Below are 18,233 nucleotides of genomic sequence, written 5' to 3'. Positions count from 1 at the left end.
GAACCAGAGGGCAGAGATTTCTTCTTTGCCAGCTGAGCACACTGTTGGAAAGCAGTTTCAGAGCTGACCAGGAGTGTTAGAGGCAAAGCCAGCCCAGGTGGGACACTTTGTTGTTGTTGTTTTTCCCGCCACTCCTTGAGGTTGCTCTTGAGTCTTTCTTCCCCCGAGAAAGAGGGCTGGGATGGAAAGCATTGGCCTGCTGTGGGAAGATATCAGCCCGCTGATCAAGGGCACACAGCAGCCTTGCTGCCTCTTGACTGCCTGGATTTCTGCTTCTGGGCGTCCCTCTCTTTCAAGCCCAGGATTGTCGTGTGCCTCCTCAGACTAGACATCTGTACATCACTGCCCCGGTTTGTCCCATCTGGCCTCCCCAGTCACCTCCCATTATATAAGGGGCAGGGTGTGTGTGGGTCCCTGGCACCGTGTCTGTGTGCTCCTTGCACTGCCTGGGGAGTGCGAGCGGAGTAGGGAGGCATCTTTTCTGACTCAGCGCTGTGGTTCTGCCCTCGGGGAAGGTAGTCACCTGGTATTTCTAGTCACACTGAGATTCCGAGGTGGCTGCTGCTCTGTCTTTTGAGGAACTGGAGGAGAACTTCGTTTGGGGCAGAGCTGGCCCTCCTGACCTCTTGCTTCAGGTTTCTGGCTTAGTATTCAGCATTACTTAGCCCTGTGGTAGAAAGAAGAGATCTATGCTAGTACTGTGAACAGGAACATTTACCTTAAACTATCTGAATGGCTGTGCTAGTAGAGGAAAACGAAGTTGTGTCTCAGTGTATTCTGGCTGCTCTGATACCACAGAGCTGGGTGATTCAAATAGCAGTAGAGAGAGCCCAGTGGCTAGAGTGCTTGCTGCTCTTGCAGAGGACCCAGGTTCTAGTCCGAACACTGACATGGTGACTCATAGTCACCTGGAACTCCACTTCTGGGAGGGTCACATGCTCTGTGACCTCTGAGAGCACCAGGCATGCACGTGGAGCAGACACACCTGCAGACAGACGCTCAGAAGATAAAGTTAAAAGTCGTATATATTCTATGTTTAACTACATTCACATTTAAAAGTTAGCAGTGTGTATTCTCATGTGGTTCCTGAAGCCAGACCAGGGTGCTGGGGCGGTCAGGCCTGTCCTACGAGAGCCAAGGCTCCCATCTTCACAGTCTAATCCAGCCTTCACTGCTTCCCAGAGGTCCCACTTCCAAAGACCTTTGCATCACTGCTGGTTAGGGCTTTGCCATATGAATTTGAGGGTGGAGACTTGCTCCTTTTCATAGTTGGGTAAAATTGAGTTAACATAAAGATTGGTTATTTTAACACACAGTCACTATTAAAAGAGTTAATGAGACATGAAAAAAAAATTTTTTTTCAGACAAGTTATCGCTGTAGTCTTGGCTGTTCTGGAACTCACTCTGTAGACCAGGCTGGCCTCAAACTCACAGAGGTGCTCCTGCCTCCTGCGTACTGTGATCAAAGGTGTTCCCCACCACTGCCCTGCCCTGCCTGAGACACACGCATACAAATTAACTATCTTCAAGATATGGCATGTATCTTAGCTTTTACAGAACATCCTGATTCCAACTTTGCACACTTCAGGTTCGGCCAGCTGCTGCCACAGTGGACAGCACAGGCCAAGAGGGAAAGACAGGACTGAGGCTGTGACATGCCATGGATATACCTGGAAGGCTTTCTAGATTTGAGCCTGGCCCAGCATGTCCTCGGGAGGCTGGCATTTGGCCCTTGCACTGCAGTGGGCGACCATACACTATTCTCTAAAATCTGTTTCTCTGCTTGGGGCTCAGAGCGGAGGGCTTAGCCAGGAGCAGGAGCTGAGGCTAAGAATGGTCTCAGTAGGTCCTCACCATCCCAGGTGTCTCCATAGGCTGACCATTTCCTCTGGGTGGAGGTGTGTGTGAGAGAGTACCCTTACTCTTCTGGACCACTGTAGTGTGGGAAGCCACGGCCAAGGGCTACAGTCACGAGAGTCCCTTCCCAGAGAGGATATCCCCTGCTCTCTGTCCTGTCTGCTGGTCGCCCCAGGCTGCCTGCCTGTCGAGTGGGCATACCCTTTGGAATGAGTAGGTGCCCTCCTCAGCTCTCAAAGGCAGATGCGACCCTTGCCCATCCTCCCAGACTACAGCTGAGCTTAGACGTATGACCTAGAACCCTTTGACAGTGTCCTACTTAGGTAGGCTTTTGGAGTGTGCCCCTCTCCTGCTCTTCCTGGCACCCAGAATCCTCCAAGTCTCTAGACTCGTCCTGGCAGTTACCTAGAGTCCTTCCTTTGCTGGGAGCCCAGGGAAGAGCCCTGTTACCTTTGGTCATGCTGCTCTGAGAATCGGAGGAATCGGACCTCCAGAGGCTGTTCACCAGTGCCTGCCTGCATGCACACCTGTACGTGTTGCCTGTGCTCGTCTGCACCCTTTCTGGGTCCCCTAAAATTGCAGTCAGCTCCTCCTCAGCGCAGCCTGCCCGCAGAAGGTGTGTGTGTTAGACCTCTACCCCTTGGTACCCCTCCTTACCCTGTCTGGTCTGTGGACATGTCTTTGTCTTTTCTTCTGGTACTTGTAATTCTGCCCATCACTCCATTTCCATGGTTTCCTTCCCGTCCAGGAGGCCGTCTCTCTGGGATCCACAGGCTGTCAGAGCCTGAGTTCAAAGCCAGGTCCTAACCTGTTACCATGCATGGACTGGGATCCAGTGGGTTGAGGGATGCGCAGATATGGGTCATTCAGGACCCTTCGTATTCATTCACAGCCCCACCCCATTCCTGTGTTTCTGTGTGTGTGTGTGTGTCTGCACCTGTGCATGTGGGTGCATGTGAGTCCAGAGATATCAAAAGTCTTTCACTGTCGACCTCATTTTTTCTTTCCTTTAGAAGCATTTTGTTTTAGTTTGTGGGTATCTGCCAGAGCTCACTGCATTTGTGGTGGCCAGAGGACAACTTGTTGAAGCTGGTTCTCCCCACGTTGGGTCCTGGGAAGCAAGTTCAGGTTGTCAGACTCAGCGGCAGGCAAGCCTTTACTGCTGAGACCTCTCACTGGCCTCCACTTCATTTCCGAGATGGGTCTCCCTGACCCTGGAACTCACCCTGGGAGCAAGGATTCCAGGTGCTTGTCGTACTGCCGGGCTTTTCCCGGGGGTATCTGAACTCTGGTTCTTATCCTGTGTGGCTTACACTTTATCAGCCCCGTAGATCACACTTTGGGAGATAGTCTGAATAGCCCTGAGTTAGTCCTGTCTGTGTGGGCCTCTCTAGAACAGGGCTTCCCAAACTTTGACACCATTGGCATTTTGCGTCTATGGATTCTCAGTTTATGTGAGGAGTGGTCGTATAGGGTAGGGGCAGGCCTGTGCCTTGTGCATGCTTATTAGCTGTTTCCTCTCTGACCATGATGACTGCAAATGACTCCTGGCATTGTTAAATGGTTGGGCCAGAGTCACACCAGTGCTCTAGAACATGCAGCCTTTATTGGGGTAGACAGTTGGGGGAGTCAGGGGAAAGTCCTTTCATCTTTCTCCCTCTGGAGTCAGTAGAGAGCTGGGTTCTCCCTGGAAGCTTAGATGATTCCTGCTTGCAGAACTTGTTGGTGTGTGGGGCCTCTGGTCCAGAGTCAGAGGTTCCAGCGGACCGGCTGCCACTGAGGAGAATCCTGGCGTCCTTGAGCTTTCCCAGAAGTGGTTCTCGAGTTTCAGGGAGGCGGCCAGTTGTGGGTGGCCGGGCAGCATGCCCGCCTGCACCCACCCACCTGCTCTGGCCTTTGCCTTGAGGCTGACACTTCTGCCTCTCCCTCCCGCAGAATGTCAGGAAGTGCCTGCTGCTGGGTCTCTGCCTGCCCGACACCCCCTCCCTGCTCCCCTGGGATCTGTACCTGTCTGCAGAGCCCGGGGGGTGGCAGCGGGTTCCTGGCATGCCCTTTCCCCCCAGTGGGCCTGCCCTGTGGCACTCCGGGGAGCCGCGGCGGCTATGGGCCTGGAACTCCCGGGCCCACGATGCCAGGGCAGGGGGTCAGCCTCACCCCAAAGGTATGGGCCTATCTCTTCCCACGGGGCTTGGGGAGGTGTGTGTGGTGGGCAAGCCGTGCTTGAGAAAGGTGCAGTGCTGCAGCCTGTGGCAGACACGATAGGCTTCCACAGGCCTGTAAGTCGGCTTCTACAGGCCAACAGCTCCCTGTGGCTGGCCCATGTGTGTTTTATGTTCTTTTTCATGCTGAATTACACTGAGGATTGTTGGGGGCCATTTCTTTCTGACCCCACTTAGTGAGACATTTTGTTGTGCTTGGAGCTGCTTACTGGTGGGGCATCAGGGTGGATACAAGGCTTCTCATGAGCATTTCGAGTGCCCCACATCGTCCTGTGAAGCATGTGCTGAGCCAGGTGAGACTCCTAGGCCCTCCTCTGATGTGTTCTTTTTCTCCCCAGAAATTTGTACTTGCCTTCCTGGAATTGTGGGGTCTGGTCCCCTCCCATGCCATCACCAGCTTTTGCACTGGGTCAGACACCCCTTATTCTGGGCTTTTTGATCTCATGGTCACCCAGACTTACAGCTGAGCCCTCGGTTCAGGGTTTCTCGCACGCCTGTCGGTGCTGCTCCTGGACACCCATGTCCTGGGTTGGGAGATATTGCTGTCTTCTTCAGGTTGGTCTTTAAGGCGGTAGAATACCTCCGTCTGTGACAATGGTAAGGACTGGAAATCACAGCTTAGGCCTGCTTGGATTGTCCCAGGGCCAAGTGTGCCTCTTTCTAGCCTGGGACAGCCTCTCGGTTGTGTGATACTCACACATGTGCCTTTTTTTCAGACCCTCTCAGGACTGGCAGCTCAGCCTGGCATTTTCATTCTCGAACACGTGACTTGGAAAGAAAGCTTGGCCCACTGAGCAAATCTGTGGCCCTCCTCCTTGGGGAATGTTCTGGAGGGGTCTGGCCTCCTGGACAGTGGGGCTTCTCCTCCCTGCCTGGTTACTGGGCTACAGCTGAGGCGTTTTGTGAGGCAAAGCTCTTGTTTGTAAACGTGTTCCTCAGCAGACTATTTCGGTTCTACCTCTGAGAACCAAGGAGGCTAAAATTAGTTCTGGGGAGGAAAAGGAAGGCTATTGGAAACCCAAGCCCTTGGCTGGAAGGTGGAGTAGCCTGCTTCTCCATGTTTGTGGCTGAGAATTTGAGGATGTGAGCGGACCAGCTGTCGTCTGTCCATCTGTGTGGAGGGAGGGATGCCTGACTGCCCTCCTGAGCCAGAGAGAGAAAGCAGGAGGCTGCCTTGGGAGCTGTCTGGACTTTCGCGCCAGGCTGGTGTTTTCTTCTCTGGTGGTGCAGCGGCACCCAGTGTGTGGAGACATTGCCGTCTCCAGCTGTGGAGACCTTGCCGTCTGATGTCCCGGTCTTACTGCCAACTCTCTTCACCTTCTGCCTCCAACCCAGCTATTATCTGTACATTGAGTCAGAAAGCTCTCAAGAGTTCTCGGAGCTTTGGACTGGCAGCCAAGAGTTAGGAAACATTTCTTTTGCATATTTGGGAGAATTGCCTTTGTATGTTAATTTGAAGTGGGGTTCAGTAGGAGCCTAGGCCCCTTGGGATCTATTCTCTGCACAGATCATGTGGGTCAAGGTTCATCTACCAAGTGGCTTAGAAAGTCCAGGGACACAGCTTAGTTGAGAAAGGTGAGTGACCTCTGCTTGTGGGCGGGTCTAAGTCTGTTTGCCTAAGCTAAGAACCTTTGTTCGAAACCTTCCCTTGCACAGGGGTCTCCCAGTTTACCCCTTCCCTTACCCAGGGGTCTCCCAGATTACCCCTGTGTGAAGCAGAGGTCACATGAGCTCTGCTTTCTTTCCTCCTTTTTCACTTTTATTAAGTTTATTACCATTCCAGTACCACACTACAGAAATGTAGCTGTTAGTAGGTACAGCTGGGGTCTTAAGTTGGGTGTGGTAGTGCGTGCCTGTAATTCCAGCTAGGAGGAGGGGGGAGTTCAAGGTCAACCTGGGCTGTGGAAACCATCTCAAAAACAAACTGATCAAGCCAGGCGCATTGGCACATGCCTGATTCAGGGAGGCAGAGGCAGGAGGATCTTCGTGAGTTTGAGGCCAATCTACAAAGTGAGTTCAGGACAGCCAAGACTATACAGAGAAACCCTGTCTCAAGAAACCAAACCACACCAAGCAAAACCAAAACCAAAACCAAAACCAAAATGAACAGATCAGAAAACAAAACTCAGGGTCTCCTGAGCAGGCCGCCCCCTTAGAACGTGATTTCTTTTGTCTGTGTGTGTGTTGAGCACCAGGGACATACATTGCCCATAGAGGCCAGAGAGCAAGTCAGATCCCCTGTAGTGGAAGTTACAGGTGGTTATGAGTTGCCTGGTGTGGGTGCTGGGAAGGGAACCCAGGTCCTCAGCAAGAGCAATAAGCTTCTTCCCTGCTGGGCCATCTCCCTCCCCTTTCTCCTGTACTCTTCTGAGACAAGATCCCCTGTGGTCCAGGCTGCTGACACAGGTTTTGAACTAGGATCCTCCCGTCTGCAGCCCCTGTGTGCTGGGATACAGGAGTGCGTCACCACAGTCAATTTCTGCAGTTCAGGGAATGAAGCCTCATGCTTCGAGAATGCTAGGCAAATGCTCTCCCACTGAGCTATGCCCTCCTCTCTCTCAGGTGAGATTTATAGTTGGTGCATATTCTTCCAGGCATGTTCCCCTCCAGAGGGCAGCTGTAGGTAGTACTTATTAAAATTTACTTACTCAGCTTCTTAAGGTGTGCGGTATGGGGGGAGGAACCATGGCATGTGTGTGGAGGACAGCTTGTGGGAGTTGGCACTTTACTTCCATCTTGCGAGTACCTGGGACCAAACGCAGGTTGCCAGGCGTGGCAGGAAGCACTTGTACCCACTAATGTTGCATTGGCACCCTTCGTTTTTCAGTCCCTAGTGCTGTCACTGTTGCACTATGTCACAGCTGAGGTATAAGCATTGCACAGGAGTCTGTGCTGACGAGTGGAGCACAGACTGGTGCACGTGGCGTGGCATGGCATGTAGAAAGTGCTTAGCGTGTGCAAGGTGGAGAGGTGGGTGCTTTTAGTGAGATGGCTCAGTGGTCATGAACACTGACTACCCTTAAAGGACCCAGACTTGAGTACCCATCTGTGAGTCCAGTTCTAGGGGACCTGACAGCCTCTTCTGACCTCCATGGGCACCAGGTGTGCACACGGGACACACACACACACACACACACACACACCTCAAGCAAGATGCTACACATAAAATAGTGATTAAATGTTTTTTTTCTAAAGAAGAGAAATGCAGTTATGACCGAGTGCTTGATGTGTTTCTGAGAACTTGAATGCACCTGTGCAGTCAGCGTCCAAATTGAGATTTAGACGCTTAAAAGCCGGTGCGTCCCAGACTCCCTCCAGCCTCGGTGGTTGTCAGGGCTGTGGACAGGGAGGCCCCCTCTGCCCGTCTTACCTGCTGCACTCACCCCAAGGGCGGCTAGCTACGTTCTTGATTCCAGCAGCACAGGCTAGTTTTGCTTTATTCTGAGTGGTTTCTGTGTGTGGGTCCATCTTGCTCACTGTTGCCTTCTTGTGCCTTTTAAACTCAGATCCATGTAGGCAAGCTTCTAATACACGTAGCTGCCGAGATAGGTAGGGCAGGAACTACATCACCACGATTGACTGACTGACTGACTTTTGAGATTGATACTGGCCTGGAACTTACTGTGTAGCCTGGGCTGCCCTCAAATTTATGGTGATTCTCCTGCCTCTTCCTCCCAAGTGCTGGGATTAAAGGTATGGGCCACCATGCCTGGTTTACTTTTTTTAATAACCATGGAAAACTCCCAAATGTATATATAGATTGTTTTTATTTGGCCTCCTGTTGGTGGGCTTTCTGTCTTCCCTCCTCTTTTTCTCCCTTCCTCTTTTTCTCCCTTCCTCTTTCCCTCTCTCTCTTCCTTTCTGAAGTCCTAAGGTAGTTTTACTACTGTTTGAGGGAATGCAAGCTGTTAAATCTCAGCAACTGCTGGGACTGGTGACATAGATGGGAGGAGGAAAGAAAGCCATGGTTCACGATGGAGGCTGGCAAGCCCCGCCAGGGCGGAAGGTAGGGTAGGGCGTCAGAGGCGTGAAGGCTGGAGGGCTGGGGAGGTGTGAGACACACGGAGGGAAGGAAAGCTTTGAACCCAGGCTGTTCCTGCTCCTGTGTGCACATGGCCTTGCTTTGGGGTACACTGTGGTCCTGGAGAAATGTCTGGAGCTGGGTAAAAAGTGGATACAGAGCTTTCCACTGCTGCTGGCCAGTGCAGTCCCTCAGCTGAAGGCCAGACAGGCCAGAGCAAGCAGACAGCGTCTCTGCTAAGAGGGAAGATTTGTAGTCGAGGGCTAGAGAGTCCTCTCGCAGCTGAGCTGGGTTGTTCCCCAGTCCCAGATGTTAGTTTGCTCTGCGACTTAAAAATGCTTGCGTTAGTTTAAGCTCATTGGTAATTGCAACGTCCATTTGTCTTAGGGCTGGGCTGCATTCATGTGCTTTCTCTTAAAAAACGAGAATGCCCTTATTTTACAGATTTGTCGGCTTGTGTCAGAGCACTGTGAGTGACAGCTACAGCGAGTCCTGACTCTGCTACGTTCCCCTAGGACACTGATTTTGCTGCTGCTGCTTCTGTGTGTGTTTGGTACAGCAGGGGATTCTGTTGACTGAATTCTTGAGCTGTGGGCAGCTGCTGAAATACCTGTTCAGTTCCTTGGGGCGTGGTTGGCCGTGGAGTCTGTCCCATGCCTGCGTAGTTGTAGGGTCAGTAGAGGGTCGAATAGTTTGCTGGCTTTCATCCTGGCCTGCCTTGTCATCCTGAATTTTTCGTGATCGTACCCATCAGTTGAGTCTCTGTTCGGAACTTGAAGGTTTGTTTTCTTTCTTTTCCTCATTTTATTCCTGGTTTTGGTGGCATCTACCCTCTAGTACATTAAAAATTAATCTTAATTTTATTTTTAGTTACACAGTGTGTGTGTGCATGCATGTTTCGGTCTATGCTTGAGTCTTACAGGTGATACATGCTCTTAAAGTCAGAGCCCTCCAGCTCTTTGTACTATTTTTTTGCTTATTTAGAGACAGGGTCTCACAGGGTGTTCCTGTGTAGCCCTGGTTGTCCTGGAACTCACTGTGTAGACCATACTGGCCTAGAACTCATGGAGATCTGACTGCCTCTACCTCTCTAGTGCGGGAATCAAAGGTGTGTGTCACCACGCCTAAGTGCCAGTACAGTTGGGTAAAGGAAAGTGGAGGAAGAGTCTTTTTTTTTTTTAAGATTTGTTGATTTTATTATTTTATATTTATGAGTGTTTTGCCTGCATGTATATTGCCTACAGAGGTGAGATGAGGGTGTTGTATCCCCCAGAACTGGAGTTACAGGTAGTTGTGGGTGCTAGGAATTGAACCTGGGTCCTCTGCCAGAGTAGCTGGTACTGTAGCCACTGAGACATCTCCCCAGCCCCAGGAGGTAGATTCTTGTAACCTTGTTTTTCTCTCTTTTGCCTTTGCAGTTCATTGCTAGTTAACTGGGCATGGACTTGTGAGTGGAAAGCATTGTCCTACTATAGTCTAGCTTGCAAGTACTGGTTGTTGGAAGATCAAAGTCAATCAGCTTTTAAATTGATTTCTTTCTTACTAGATATTTGTAGACACGTGCGCATGCACACGCACACCCACCCACACACACACAGCTGTCTGTCCTACATTTTATAGATGTTTTGGCTGTTTCTGTCTCTCTGGGAGTAAGCTATTCTTCAACCATTGCAGTCCCAGCAGCATCTTCTCTCCTTCTGTCCAGCAGTTTCTTTAGTCTTTCAGGTTAAGGACAGGCTTGAATGCTGATTGACAGCGCTGAGCCTGTGGGTGGAGCTGACCAGGCTGAGAGACCTGATCTGGCTGTGTTTGGAGCCAGTTAGATTCTGCTGGGGAGTGTCATCTGGCTCTGTGTGGATGGGGTAGGCTGGGTCCTGGAAGCTGCAGGTAGAGAGCCGAGGCCTGTGTTTAGTATGCTCCTCTTCCTTCTCAGTCTGACTCAGGCCCCAGGTGGCTTGCTCCTTTCTGCCCAGAGCCTGTTTTATGCCTCTAGGAATCAGTTTGTGGGTTTGGGGCAAGGCAACCTCCAGCCAGGAGTGGTGAGAGCATCTGAGGCTGACCAGTCCACTTTCTACCAGCCAGTCCACTTTCTACCTTTTTACTCCATTGTTACAGTGACATCTGGTGCCAGAGAGTGCCAGGTCTTGGATGCTTTTGTGGTGGGACTCATGCTGCCCAGCTTTTCCCACAGCCAGTTGAGGCCTCTGCCATCCGTTTCCACTTCTCTGTCCACTCTCCAGCTCTGACTCTTTCGGTGGGTTCTATTATTCCTTCAGGCTTATGCTTTAAGAAACTTCCTTGTGCAGAGTAATCAGGACGCAAGCTGACAAGTCTTGGTGGTCATCTGGAAGTCCACTCAGTGTCTTCAGGAATTACAAGGCCGGCAGAAGGCCCTGGGGCCACACCTGCACTGTGGAGCGGTGGTGCCAGGGACTTGTTTATCAAGTCTGGTCTAGAGGTGACATGAGATGCCCTGGCTTCCTTCTGTCACTTTGGAAAGTGCTCTTGGTCTCTCTGTGGCGTTTGTAGTGGATGAGGGAGCTGAAAAGCCCCAGGAAATGCAAAGGAAAGTGTAGTGAGCCTCTTCCAGATGTAGTGAGCCTCTTCCAGATAGCTGCATGTGTGGGAATGGGGGGGGGGGGGCGAGGGCACACCAGGCGTTTGCCTCACCAGCCATGGTTGCTCATCTTGGGCTGCAGACATGTTCCAGTGGTTGGGAGTGCTTCTGGCTCTTTCAGGGGACTTGGGTTCTGCTCCCAGCACCTACCCACACACCCCTTGTTACAAATTGCTCATTACCTGTAGTCTTGCCCATTTCCATAAGTTAGAGATGCGGGGGTATTCAGTGGATATGGAATTGAGGTTAGGGCCTTCTTGTCGGAAGGCATCCTTGGCCTCCTGCCTTTAGTGAGAGCATGCAGCCTGTGGCTCGCAGAGCAACTAGTTGCTGGAATTTTCTCCGACTAGCATGAAGGGGAAGGGAGGGGAGGCACGGGTAGTTTCCTCTGAGGATTTTTAACTACAGGCATGAGCTGGAAGCTAGAGATTTATATACTTTTCTGGGAAACTCTAAATCAAGAAGTTAAAGGGGATGGCTGGAGAGATGGCTCAGAGGTTAAGAGCACTGCCTGCTCTTCCAAAGGTCCTTAGTTCAATTCCCAGCAACCACATCGTGGCTCGTAACCATCTTTAGTATGATATGGTGCCCTCTTCTGGCGAGCAGCACACATGCAGTCAAAACGCTGAAAATGTTAAAAAAAAAAAAGAAAGAAAGAAAGAAAAGAAATTCAAGGCATTCTACATTGGTACAGGGTTTGGCAGAAAAAAATGGCCATTTCTTTCTGGAAGCTGGTCCCATTGGATGTAAGCTGTATCTAAAATTCAAAATCTGAGGGGGAAAAAATCTGCCACGAGTGAAAGTCATCAGAAACAAACAAACATGAAGTTGTTGGGTGCACACTGCTGTTGTCTGCTCCCAGCACCACACTCAAAATCACCTGTTACCCAGCCCCAGGGGACCGACCACTGTGTTCTCCAGCACTCATACATACAATTCACACTCCTTTAGTCCTGGTGCTCAGGAGCAGGGGCCAGCCTGGTCTACAGAGCGAATTCCAGGACACCAAGGGCTGCACCAGAGAAACCCTTTCTGGAAAATCAAGAAACAAACCAAAACAGCAACAACAAAATAATAATAAAAGTAAATAAAAAAAAAAGTAAGTTAGAGGGGGATTTGGAGATATCCAAAGAACAGAATATCGAAATCAGCCTAGGATGAGGATGGCTATGGGAATGGCCTAGAGGTCAGGAGCATTGCTGGCTCTTCCTGAGGGTCTGAGTTATGTTCCTGCTGCGTGCACCAACTATATGGGTTGCTTTTTTTGGGGGAGGGGTGCTCTTTTCCTTTTTCTCTTCTCAGTGCTGGGCATCAGACCCTAGATTTCATGTATGCTTTGCAAGCCTTGGACTGTTCTTGACAGGCAGAGGCAGAGGGATTTCTGTGAGTTCAAGGCCAGCCTCGTCTATCTAGGGAGCTCCAGGACAGCCAGGGCTACAGAGAGAAACCCTGTCTTAAAAACAAAAAACAAATTGAGTAGATGACACACACACAGATTAGACCTAGTAAAAGGGAAAAACAGGGATTTGGAAGTAAGATTTTAGGGAATTACCAAGTGACATAAACTTGGACAATATGGAAAGGGTGTAGGTAATAGTTAATTTCCACCATTAGCTAGATTGGGTTAAGAAACAACCTGTGGGGGAGTCAGAGGCAGGTAGATATATCTGAGTTCAAGGCCAGCCTGGTCTACAAAGCCAAAGCTACAAAGAGAAACCGTGTTTCAAAACACACACACACACACACAGAGAGAGAGAGAGAGAGAGACACCTAGGCCAGTAAGAGGAACACCCTGGGATGAGTCAGGATATTTCCAGAGAGGTTGGCCTGAGGAGGGAGGACCCAGCTTGGATCAGGACTAAATTAAAAGGAGGAAGCTAGCCGAGGAGACTGGCTTCCTGTTTCTCCACGTCTTCTTGCCGGGATGCATTGTGAGCTCAAACCTTTTCTCTCCTGAGTTACATGTTGTCAAGTGTTTGGTGTCAGCGATGAGAAAAGTAGCTAATGTGGGTATTTTAGTCCATTGCGCTGCTGTGACAGTACCACTGCTGCACAACTTATAAGTGGTTGAGGCTGGGGAACCCAAGAGTGTGACTCTAACATTTAGGGGGAGCCCAAGCGCTGTGGAAGGCGTCACAGGGAAGAGGGGGTTGGGTGGGTGTTTATAACTCCCGGGATAACCAACCCATTCTCTGATGTGATAGTAATCCTTTCATGAAGTAAGGGCCCTCATGTTCAGAGCATCTCTTAAGGGCGAGCTCCCCCACCCCACACACCCAACTGTGTTGCATCAAGGATTACATTTCCAATACAAGTCTGGGTGTGGTGACATACAACTGTAATCCAAGGAGGCTGAGATAGGGGGATCACAAATTTGAGGCTGGCCGGGGCTGAAGAACACGCACGATTGCATCCTAAAAGACAAAAAAGCCAAAGGAATAAAGCCCAAATAAAACATTTGTAGCATTTGAATCCCAAAACAGTAATAAATGTGACATTATGGTTTGTGTGTGGCGTGTCCCTGTGAGTTCATGTATTGGAATGCTGTTCTGCCCTGGTTGCGCTACGTCACGGGTTCAGGGCTTAGCTGACAGAAGTGGATCGCTGCAGGTGAATGAGCAAGTGGCCTCACGCTCCTGCCCCTGCTGCAGGCCTCCTTGTAGACTTCCTCCCTTCAAACGATGAGCCAAATAAATCCTGGAAAAGGCAGCTAATATTCCTAGTCGAAAGATCCCATATAAGAGCGAAAAAGCAGTCTAAGCCACAAATAATGTTTTAGAGATGTATACAGACGGCAAAAATACTGAATACTGAGTGTAATACGTTAGCGTTTTATTCCCATGAGGATCCCATATTAATGAAAGTCGAAGGCGATGGAGCCAACAGTCACTTCTGGAGAGAGACTGGAAGGCTGAAGAGCGCAGGCTCATAGCCTATGCACTTCAAAGACCAACTGCTTAGCTGGAGTAGAAGTGAACTTTAGCTTCCACGCTGGAAGTGGCAATATACGGTATTTTAAAAGGTGATCCATGTTGCTTAGTGGTAGAGCATGTGATCAGTTTGCAGGAAGTGCTGTTTGATCGCCAGAACTGCAAGGGAAACAACAAAACAACAAATGGAGACGGGAATGGATTCATTAGGACTCATGTCTGGTTTTAAGAAAGATTCGATTGAACTGTAGAAAGTAAAGGCGGTCAGAAAGCTTTAAAGTCGGAAGGAAAAAATAAATTGAAAAAAACACCACGGATGTTCTAGACATGTTAGCACCAGATGGACACGCTTCCCCTCCCCTGTCCCAGACAGGGCCTCTGTGTAGCACTGGCTGTCCTGGAACTAGCTCTGTAGACAAGGCTGGCCTCCAGACGGCCTTTGCCTCCTGTGCTGGAGTGCGGGGATGCAGGGTGCGCACCGCCCCCTCCCCGCTCAGTCGCACTGTCTCGACGTCGTGTGGAACAGAGGTGGTGGTTGTGCAGCAGTGCTCACATTACTCCCGAGAACAGAGGCTTCCCCCAGCACGAGGAAAAGGTACCTGACCGAAACCTGGGAGGAGGGATGGGCAGTTGTCCCCAGGACAGCATGGACGAGGTCCTAACTCTGGGCTGTGCTGAGAAACTGGCTGAGCTATTTTGAAGAAGGATCCGGCAGTATGTGCCCACCCAAAGTTGCACAGACCCCGTTCCAGGATGAGAGGAAAGGCCCACAGAGGTTAAGAAGCTTCTGATGGCTTTGCTTACGTCACAGTGAATATGACCTGAAGTCCAGCAGGTGAATGGCCTGACTTCACACTGGGCAGTCCCTAGGCTCCAAAGCATGGGGTTTCAGGGATCGGCCTGCAGAGAGCCTGCACCTCTGGTTCAGTTCTGTCACCTGTGAGGTGGCCTGCTCAGGGTTCTCACACTTCATATGGTAGTGCATGGGGTATGGCCTGAGCCAGCTAAGTGCCTAGTAGGTGTCTGTCAGTCTGGAGGATACAAAAGTACAGAAGAGGCCAAAAAGCAAAATTAAACAGTTGGGTTCTCTAGAGTAAGGATTAAAAAAAAAAAAAAAAAAAGGATTTGTTTTTATTTTATGGGCACTGGTGTTTTGCACGCGCACGTGTGTGTGTGTGTGTGTGTGTGTGTGTGTGTGTGTGTGTGCAGTGCCTGTGGAAGAGGGCATCAGATCCCCTGGAACTGGAGTTACACCCTGTGGAACCAAAGCTACTTGTCTGCAAACCACAGGATGAAGGATTCAGAGACGAACGGCCTTGTTGGGTTCCTTCCTCCCCAGAATCTGCCGTTGCAGGCATGGTGCTGTGTGTGTGTCTCCTCATGCCCCAGGTTCACCTCTCTCTAGGTTCCCCATTTCTAGCCGCCCTGGCTGTAGCCCCAGGGACTGGTGGAGATGGATCGGTGCGTAGGGCTCTCCCATTAGGGTGGATGAGCAGGCTAGTTGGGGAGGTTCCTGACCTGGCTGCTGGGCCGTGGGCTGTGGGCTGTGGGCGGGAGGCCTTCATCTATTAAAAGTCTAGGTGGCCTTGTGGCTGGAATTTTGCCATGGGCTATAAATAGCCAGTGTGAGAGTGTGAAGAGATGGAGCCAGGCAGGAGAGAGGATCTCCAGCTGGCAGTAGCCTGGGTGCGGTGTGGGAGGGGTGTGGAATGTCACATGGGATGCAAAGCTTGCAGGCAGGCTCGGCTTGAGGCCTGGACCGGTAGAATGGCCGCCTGCCTCCGAGGCAGGTGCTGTCAATCACCTCAGAGTGGTCAGGTGGTGTGCCCCAGGCACAGCGCTGTGAGGTATTTGCCGGGTTCCCTGGTGGCAGGTCTGGTCAGAGCTCTGGTGACATCCAGAGTCTGTGGGTCCTACCTGGGGCCTTCCATGGGCTTTCCAGGCTTCTCACCTGGGGGCCCATGGTTGTGAGGGAGGGGCTCCTGCCTGACGGTGGCCAACCTGAGGCCCACTCCGTGTGTTTTGTTCCCCTTGTGACTCCTGCCCCTGAATGAGGGGCTGGCTGGTGTCCCCTGAGCTAGAAGTGCGGGGCAGAGGTAGAGCCAAGCATCCTGGAAGCCCCAGGTTCCCTCCTCAGCGTCTATGGCAGGAATATGTTGATGCCATGCCTCCTTCCTGTCCCTTTCAAAATCTTTTTCTAACCATATACCCATAGCACTGTCTATAGGAATTCATGCCCAGCACCCAGCAGGTTGGGGTGGGCTTTCCGGGCTCGTGTGTGTGTGTGTGTGTGTGTGTGTGTGTGTGTGTGTGGCCAGGGGTGGGGTGGGGCTGGGCATCCAGGTGTGTGTGTGTGTGTGTGTGTGTGTGTGTGTGTGTGGCCAGGCGTGGGGTGGGGCTGGGCATCCAGGAAACAGTGGCTGAGGACGCATAGCTGTTTACTTCTCATGACGCTCACCGTGCCCATGCTGTCACCGCCTTCTCGGGGTTCTTGGGTTATCTTGCTCATACACCTTTTGGAAGTGTCAGGTACTCCCTGTTAACATAGCTGCAGCAATGCCTGGGACTCCAGGAAGGGGCGAAGCAGCTGTGGACTCCCGGGACTGGTGCTTCTCTTAGCTCAACTACCAGTTACCGCCACAAGTAGCCAGGGCCATGTGGGCGAGACACACGCCACCCTGGCTCCTGAGGCTTGCTCAGGCTTTGTTCTGAGGCCTGCACACTTCACCCTCAAATCCCTATGCTTGAACAAGGTCATGGCTGGGGGACATGTGCGCATCTGTGAGGCCTGATCGACAAAAGCTGTTTTTGTGCACACTATTTGAGCCCTGCTCTGGATCCTGAGACCCTTCTGGGTCAGGCGGAGCCACAGCCACCTGATAGGTTGTCACCACAAGTGTCAGGGGCTAGGCCAACATGGCCCTGGCTGGCCAGAGCTGAGGCTGGGTTCTGCCATTCTGAGGGGTTAACATTTTGAACATGGAGTTCTACCTGGAGCCTTGAGATTGGCTGCTCGCCCAAGGTTGGGACTCCCTGGAAGGAGCCTCCTGCTGTGGTGAGGAGTTGTTTAGAGGCTCCGATCTGCTGTAGTGGAGTCCCTCTCCCTGGACAGCCCGGCAGGATCCATCAGTCTACACCAGAGAATAGCGTAGTCATAGAACTCAGCACCCTGCCAGCCTCAGGTCAGGTGGGAGCCCCCTCCCCGAAGCCCCACTGGCCTTTCAGTTGGCTTACTGGAGAACGCTGGGGTGCTGGTTTCCTTTAGGGTATCTGCATAGGGCTCCAGCAGTGAGATAGTAAACGCCACACCCCCTCTTGGGGGTGTCCCACGGGGGACAAGACTTGTGTACCATTTCCCATCCTATATCCAAAGGTTCGTGGGGTCATTGCGGACAAAATGTTACAGGTCTGTGGGCTGCGCTCAGCCTCTTTCCTCTCCCGCCACAGGTTCCGGGCGCGGGGAGGCCGAGACTCGGGAGTGCATCTACTACAACGCCAACTGGGAGCTGGAGCGCACCAACCAGAGCGGCCTGGAGCGCTGCGAGGGCGAACAGGACAAGCGGCTGCACTGCTACGCCTCCTGGCGCAACAGCTCGGGTACCATAGAGCTGGTGAAGAAGGGCTGCTGGCTGGATGACTTTAATTGCTACGACAGGTACACTGGGGGTGGGAGGGAGTCCCCTCTCCAAAGCCCGGTGACTGGGCTTGATGTCAGGATGCCTTCTGAGGCCCCGCCCAGGATCCCACGCGCGCCTCCCCCACCTCCACCCCCTTCTGCTGTTTGCTCTCCTCTGCGCAGGCAGCATTTCTGTGCCTGGCTGTCCCTCTCAGCCTTGGGTCACTCCTCAGGGGAAATGGACGCAGCCTATCTGCCTGTATTCCTGGAGTTGCGCTGTTTGTGGGGAGGGGTCCGGGGGAAGGCTTGCCGTCCCTGCCCCGGAGTCTGTAACTGGGACCTGGGCCTTCAGGCAGGAGTGTGTGGCCACCGAGGAGAACCCTCAGGTGTACTTCTGCTGCTGTGAAGGCAACTTCTGCAACGAGCGCTTCACCCACTTGCCGGAGCCTGGGGGCCCAGAAGGTGAGGGGCTAGTGGGAAGAGGGGTGTCAGTGTGCCACTCTGGAGCCAGTTGGGAGGGCGGCTGGAGTGCTGGAGTGGGCGGGCTGTGTGACACAGGGCTCCATGTGTCCTCCAGTCACGTACGAGCCACCCCCGACAGCCCCCACCCTGCTCACGGTGCTGGCCTATTCGCTGCTGCCCATTGGGGGCCTCTCTCTCATCGTGCTGCTGGCCTTCTGGATGTATCGACATCGCAAGCCTCCCTACGGCCACGTGGACATCCATGAGGTGCGACGGTGCCAGCGAGGGGCGGGGCGGGGAGCAAGGAAGGGTGGCGTCGCAGACTCCTTTACACCCTTGCTCTCCCAGGACCCTGGGCCTCCACCTCCATCTCCTCTGGTGGGCCTGAAGCCGCTCCAGCTGCTGGAGATCAAGGCTCGGGGCCGCTTTGGCTGCGTTTGGAAGGCTCAGCTCATGAATGACTTTGTCGCTGTGAAGATCTTCCCGCTGCAGGTGAGCTCCTGGGGGTCTC

The 18,233-nt window shown here is 52.1% G+C and overlaps 1 protein-coding gene across 3 annotated transcripts in view; it reads left to right on the top strand.

Moving 5' to 3' along the window:
* Positions 1 to 18,233, top strand: part of Acvr2b (activin A receptor type 2B) — a 30,244-nt gene that overhangs the window by 1,526 nt on the left and 10,485 nt on the right. The window contains exons 2-5 of one of the 3 annotated variants that reach the window (XM_060385066.1): positions 17,092 to 17,299; positions 17,613 to 17,722; positions 17,862 to 17,989; positions 18,071 to 18,214. In XM_060385066.1, coding sequence (XP_060241049.1) covers positions 17,092 to 17,299; positions 17,613 to 17,722; positions 17,862 to 17,989; positions 18,071 to 18,214 — 590 coding nt within the window. Of the gene's footprint in view, positions 1 to 17,091; positions 17,300 to 17,612; positions 17,723 to 17,837; positions 18,215 to 18,233 lie in introns of all 3 variants that reach the window. The other 2 variants (XM_021648046.2, XM_021648045.2) reach the window with 2 other exon arrangements.

This window comes from Meriones unguiculatus, chromosome 6 (genome assembly GCF_030254825.1).
Source record: "Meriones unguiculatus strain TT.TT164.6M chromosome 6, Bangor_MerUng_6.1, whole genome shotgun sequence".
In the NCBI taxonomy this organism is placed as follows: Eukaryota; Metazoa; Chordata; class Mammalia; order Rodentia; family Muridae; genus Meriones; species Meriones unguiculatus.
The sequence above is the reverse complement of the archived record's forward strand: the minus strand, read 5'-3'. Positions and strand labels throughout refer to the sequence as shown.